The 6,022-nt window shown below is 46.4% G+C and overlaps 3 protein-coding genes across 3 annotated transcripts; 1 reads left to right on the top strand and 2 right to left on the bottom strand.

Moving 5' to 3' along the window:
* Positions 1-771: 771 nt before the first annotated feature.
* Positions 772-1,211, bottom strand: LOC308623603 (histone H3.1; the record flags this gene model as incomplete). The annotated part of the gene is made up of 1 exon (XM_081246200.1): positions 772-1,211. The coding sequence occupies one exon, from the start codon at positions 1,209-1,211 to the stop codon at positions 801-803; it is 411 nt and encodes a 136-aa protein (XP_081102326.1). The 3' UTR covers positions 772-800.
* A 1,103-nt stretch (positions 1,212-2,314) lies between these two features.
* On the bottom strand, positions 2,315-2,729 carry LOC308624106 (histone H2A type 1). The gene has a single exon (XM_081247044.1). The coding sequence runs from the start codon at positions 2,718-2,720 to the stop codon at positions 2,328-2,330; it is 393 nt and encodes a 130-aa protein (XP_081103170.1). The 5' UTR covers positions 2,721-2,729; the 3' UTR covers positions 2,315-2,327.
* A 304-nt stretch (positions 2,730-3,033) lies between these two features.
* LOC308623646 (histone H2B type 1-L-like) lies at positions 3,034-3,414 on the top strand (the record flags this gene model as incomplete). Its single annotated transcript, XM_081246240.1, has 1 exon — positions 3,034-3,414. One exon carries the CDS (start codon positions 3,034-3,036, stop codon positions 3,412-3,414), a length of 381 nt encoding a protein of 126 aa, XP_081102366.1.
* Between the last annotated feature and the right edge of the window lie 2,608 nt (positions 3,415-6,022).

Genomic DNA, 6,022 nt, shown 5'->3' with positions numbered 1-6,022 from the left:
TACAGTATCAAATCCTGGAATGGGTGTGAAGGAGAGTAAACAGTTCAGAGCTTTATCCCGTAGGGTTACCAGGTGGTACTACTAAACAGTTAGAAATGCAATTCTCATGAGAACAAGAATGCTTAGTTTGAACACCCTGTAGCTTCAGCCAGATTCATTCTTTCTTTTTGGAGTTGTATAAAAGAAACTGAATTAGTACATTAGAAGTCAGCCCACTACTGTTAGATCCCGGGCAAACCACCAACATTGTCTGGCTTAATCAAGATGTACTCTGGCCTTCCTGGGACCCTGGACAGTTCAAATCAATAATTGATTAGGGCATGCAAAGTGCATGTCCTTCCATGCACTGCGAATACATCACGTAACAGTCAACCAGAACTCCGCACCCCGACTATATCCGAAGTGGGGGAGGGACTGGCTAATAAATATTTATGCTCTGAATCCCAGTTTACTTGGTTGAGTTTTGTTGACTGACTCCTTCTAGTGAAATCTTTGATTACTCAGGGTCCAGGTGACCTTATTGCTGGAGACACTGTTGCCCTTATAAGCTGCTGTTCAGCAAGTCCTTTTAAATAGCTAATAACAAAATGAACACGGTATGTTATGTGTGTGTAGTCTGGACAAGTATTCTGTATACTCATTTTGCATGATAAATATGTAGTTCCTGAAGGGAACCCTTCTCCCCCATTTTCTAAATACCCATCCTAGTATAACAGCTACTCTCAATGAGGACAGAAGTGGCTCTTAAAAGAGCCTTTGGGAGGAAGCAAATACGCCCAAGCCAGATTACAAAGGACAGTTTATGCCCTCTCCCCGCGGATGCGGCGGGCGAGCTGGATGTCCTTGGGCATAATAGTGACGCGTTTAGCGTGGATGGCACACAGGTTGGTGTCCTCGAAGAGCCCCACGAGGTAGGCCTCGCACGCCTCCTGCAGCGCCATCACGGCCGAGCTCTGGAAGCGCAGGTCGGTCTTGAAGTCTTGCGCGATCTCGCGCACCAACCGCTGGAACGGCAGCTTGCGGATCAGAAGCTCCGTGGACTTCTGGTAGCGGCGGATCTCGCGCAGGGCCACCGTGCCGGGCCGGTAGCGATGCGGCTTCTTCACGCCGCCAGTGGCCGGCGCGCTCTTGCGGGCCGCCTTGGTGGCCAGCTGCTTGCGCGGCGCCTTACCGCCAGTGGACTTGCGAGCTGTCTGTTTGGTCCGAGCCATGCTTCGCCTCTATGCTAATGCCGCGAGACAAGCAGCTCAGCGCTTCCAGGACCAGACTTTATACAGACGATCCGATCCTGATTGGCCAGAACTTTGCGGGAGTAACCTGATTGGCTTTTAATTCTATCTTCATTTGGTTTTTACTGCCTCTGAAAAGGTTTTGTTTTCCATACTATTAATTTTGTGATTTCTGTTTTCGCAGGAAATAATTATGGCTGTGCTCCATCCTGAGTTTATGGTTTTCGACCAAAACGTTAACGTTTCACCAGTAAAAAACGAGTCTGGCTCAGAATTTGTGGAAGTCAGTGCCTAAATTGTCCTAAAAGAAATGCATTTTTTCATTGGAGACTTTTTCCCTTTTCAGATAATGTGGGGGGAAATTACAGCAAAATAATGTATTTGCTAGTCTCTAAATAGTAGTTCCATTTCATAACTGCATCAGGATCTACTTTTAATGACTGTACCAAGACCTAAAAAAAGAATTTCAGAATAGACTCTGGCACACCGGCCTCCTGAACACAGAACTTTGCCCAGCGTGGTGTGGGGAAGGGGGAGCTTGATGTGTGCTTGACTAAATACTAGTAAATGACTATCTGACTTCATTAATTGATTTTGATGCAATCAAATGGCTGATTGGACTTTAATATGTAAATTGTGTACTTAGCAGGCCTGGAGTAATGATACGTATACATTGACCAGTGATTAGGTGTTGTTCTGAAAATAGGGGTAGCTCTGAAAGGAGCTTTCGAGTAGGGGCAGTTTTAGTTACCTAGTGGACCATCGGGTTTTAACGATGAAGACCCAGAAACAAGACAGAATTGGTTTCATATTTAACATTTGCTGGAACAAATAATCACCGGAAATGTGTTCCTGGGGAGGGGACAATAAATGCGGCCATTTCATGGTTTCACAATCGAGCAAACTAGTTTTTACCAGATGAGTTAACGCATGCTCGGTCAAATCAATAGGAGGACTACATTATTTCAACGTACAGTACTGTAAACTTAGCCAGGGATTCGTGATAGGTTTCAGGACAGTGTTCAGTTCTTCCACAGAAGTTGTGGGTGGCTCTGAAAAGAGCCTTTGTTCTTAGAGATGGGAGTATTAATTCAGACCTTACTTGCCCTTGGCCTTGTGGTGGCTCTCGGTCTTCTTGGGCAGCAGCACGGCCTGGATGTTGGGCAGGACGCCGCCCTGAGCGATGGTGACTTTGCCCAGCAGCTTGTTGAGCTCTTCGTCGTTACGGATGGCCAGCTGCAGGTGGCGCGGGATGATGCGCGTCTTCTTATTGTCGCGGGCCGCGTTGCCCGCCAGCTCCAGGATCTCGGCCGTCAGGTACTCCAGTACCGCGGCCAGATAAACCGGCGCGCCGGCCCCGACCCGCTCGGCGTAGTTGCCCTTTCGGAGCAGGCGGTGCACTCGGCCTACGGGAAACTGGAGCCCGGCCCGCGAGGAGCGGGTCTTGGCCTTGGCGCGAGCTTTGCCGCCTTGCTTGCCACGTCCAGACATAGTGCAACGCTTACGCAACCTACACCAAAAAGACTAAAGAGAAAGAAAAACGCCCAACTTATAACCGCAGCTGCGCGCGAAAAAGAAGCTATTCCATTGGCCAGAGTTGCTGTCCCACTTTAAACAAGACAAATGCATTTCCTAATAATGCGTATTCTGATTGGACAATATTCAAGCAACGTCATCATAATATTCACCAATCAGACGAAGAACTTTACTAAGCCTTATTTGCATATGGATTTGTAAATAAAAAGGACTCGACCGATTCACTATTCTCTCTTTGCTTCTCGGGAATCTTGTAATTTCTTTCATCATGCCTGAGTTGGCTAAATCCGCCCCGGCTCCGAAGAAGGGGTCCAAGAAAGCGGTGACGAAGGCCCAGAAGAAAGATGGCAAGAAGCGCAAGCGCAGTCGCAAGGAGAGCTACTCTATCTACGTGTACAAAGTGCTGAAGCAAGTCCACCCGGACACCGGCATCTCGTCCAAGGCCATGGGCATCATGAACTCATTTGTCAACGACATTTTCGAGCGCATCGCGGGCGAGTCGTCGCGCCTGGCGCATTACAACAAGCGTTCGACCATCACCTCCAGGGAGATTCAGACGGCCGTGCGCCTGCTGCTGCCCGGCGAGCTGGCCAAGCACGCCGTGTCCGAGGGCACCAAGGCCGTCACCAAGTACACCAGCTCCAAGTGAGACGGCCCGCTGCCACACATGACCCAAAGGCTCTTTTCAGAGCCACCTACACTTTCAGAGAAATAGCTGGTGCACTTGCCTGTTAGTCTAGTTTCTCTCGGGAGAGTAGGGGGTTGGTTTGGGAGCGGAAAACGGGGTAAAAACTTAAGCCCTCCGTAAACATTCTAGTATACGCATTTATGCAGTGTCATGCAAGTTTAGTATGGATTCTTTGGCGTCCTTTGAAAAAGATTTTCAGTTTTGCCCTCAGCTGCAATAGCCAAAATTTCGCTTTTGTTTACACTTTTTCAACGCAAGGAACGCTCCCCGTCTCTGATTGGGCAGATGCACTTTTTGAAAAGCCCGCCGTGGGCTGCAATTGGCCAGATAGTCTGCCATCAGGGTTGTGCGTTTTGAAGAGATTTTCTCGAAAGTAAAAGGATGACTTTCTTTATCTGCGGAAATGCACCGGCCTCTGGAGCCAAGAGCCATAAAGCTGACAACGGTACTGTGTTCTGCAGTCGGATCCTGGGCGAAATTAACCTCTTGGTGTCTATTTCTCATCCACTACAGAATGGGTGCGGTAACATTAGACCTGTCTATCCTACGGAGATCTTAGGGTGAGTTGAAATGATTTATGTTAAAGTGCAACGGGAATATTAAAGGTCAGGGACGTTCCTTAAGGAGAAAAGGTTGAACAAGGAACCCAGCAATTTGGGAAAGCCGCGTTCTTCCAATGTTTAATCGATGTGCCGGAAGGAGATATGCCAGGACTCGCTAGGCCGAGGGAGTAGTTATCTGGCAGTGATTTTAGAGTCCACGATTTAAAATCCCGCGATAGAAGTCAGAGAACTCAGTATTTAAGAGAAGGGCGTATTTACTTAACGCATGGGCTAGCTAGGAATATTAGGGAATGGAGTCTCTCAAGGCATGATCGAAAGTCCTTCAATTCCCCCCTCCCCTGCATCTTTCAACAATGCCTAAATTCTTTTTTTTTTTTTTTTTTTGCAGTTGGAGGCATTAACATTTTCCTCTACCCTGTCATCCCCTCTCACCAGTAAATGACTGCTATTGTAAATCTTTTTCCCCCCATTAACAGCAAAATAAGCCCCTACTACCACATCCCCCCTCCAGGCTGTAACATTTCCTGTCTTTCCCTATTGTCACTTCCCTTAAAGTTGTAGGTATAGACCCTATCTCAGACGAACAGTCTTGTCCCTGTCACAGACAACAAGCCTCCAGGAATTTATGCCAACAGGTCAATGGGTCTGCAAAATATACGGGTTTGTCATTCACTCCTCTAAGATGAGATTCTTTTTCCAGTCCCTGCGCCCCTGTCATTAGGTCTTGGGAGCTGGCGACAAAACCCACCGACAAGCTACCCTACTTGGTGGAGAGCAGTCCCCTAATTTCATCCTGAACTCATCAGCATCATATTCATCCCCTCTTTCTATTATTTGCTTTTTCCGAGATTTTTTTCTTCCACTGTAAAGAGACCAGAGGGATAATTACCTTCAGAGTGGGTGAAATAAGAAGTATTGCCCTCTTCTGCCATCTTGTGGCACGAAAACAGAAGGACCGATCCAAGGCGTCGTGTTTTCCAGATCCAACTGAAATGCTTCCTAACTTCAACTTTTTACTAACAGTAAGTTAGGATGAGTAGAGTGATCATTTCTGTCTCCCTTTAACCGCCGGATTTGTTAGTCACTTCAAGAGTCACTTGTGCGCATGTGAGAGAGGGAGAGAGGTATTGTTTTGTGCTCTGGTCAGAGCTGTGGAAATAAAAAGGAATAAAATTTTAAAAAGAAATCAAAATATTCTGCACCCTAAAATAAGTAAAAAATAATAGGGTCATGTTCACCCTAGTTCTGGTCCTCAAAGTAATAAATACTTGAATGTTTTCTGTAAACCTAAACACCTGACAGAACAATGATACCCTGATTTTTGCTAGACTGCTCTTTGAAGAAATGTCAGGACTTGTCAAGATAATGATTACCATGTGAGTTGCAATTTTTCCACCATGAACAGGCCAATGTGCACGTGGTAACCTCAGTCATTTTGCAGCTCCCCCCTCCAACACACACCATTTTAAATACGCGTGTGTGTGTGTGTGTGTGTGTGTGTGTGTGTTTTCCTCAAAGTCTGACTCTTGACCTCTTTTCAGGTAGACTCTTTCCTTTCCAAATGTTTCTGTCTCTTAGTCCTGCTTTGACAGTTTCTACTGCCTAAGTCCAAACAAACATCCTATTAAAATACTTGTATTAGTTTGCTAGCACCGCCACAACAAAATACCACACACTGGGTGTCTTAAACAACAAAAATTTATTTTCTCACAGTTCTGGAGGCTAGAAGTCCAAAGTTAAGGTGTTGGCAGGACTGGTTTCCCTCCTTGGCTTGCAGCTGGCTGTCTTGCTGTGTCCTCACATACTCTTTTTTCTGTGTGTCTGCACCCCTGGAGTCTTTTCCTTTTCTTATAAAGATACCAGGGCTTTCGGATTAGGACCCTACCCTTATGATCTCATTTAACCTTAATTACCTCTTTAAAGGCCCTATCTCCAAATATAGTTACTTTGGGGTTAGGGCTCAAAACAAAGGAATTTTGAGGGAACACGATTGAATCCATAACAGC

The sequence above is a fragment of the Mesoplodon bidens genome (assembly GCF_964165515.1).
Source record: "Mesoplodon bidens genome assembly, chromosome: 10".
NCBI lineage: Eukaryota > Metazoa > Chordata > Mammalia > Artiodactyla > Ziphiidae > Mesoplodon > Mesoplodon bidens.
This window is presented reverse-complemented; position numbering and strand designations above follow the sequence as displayed.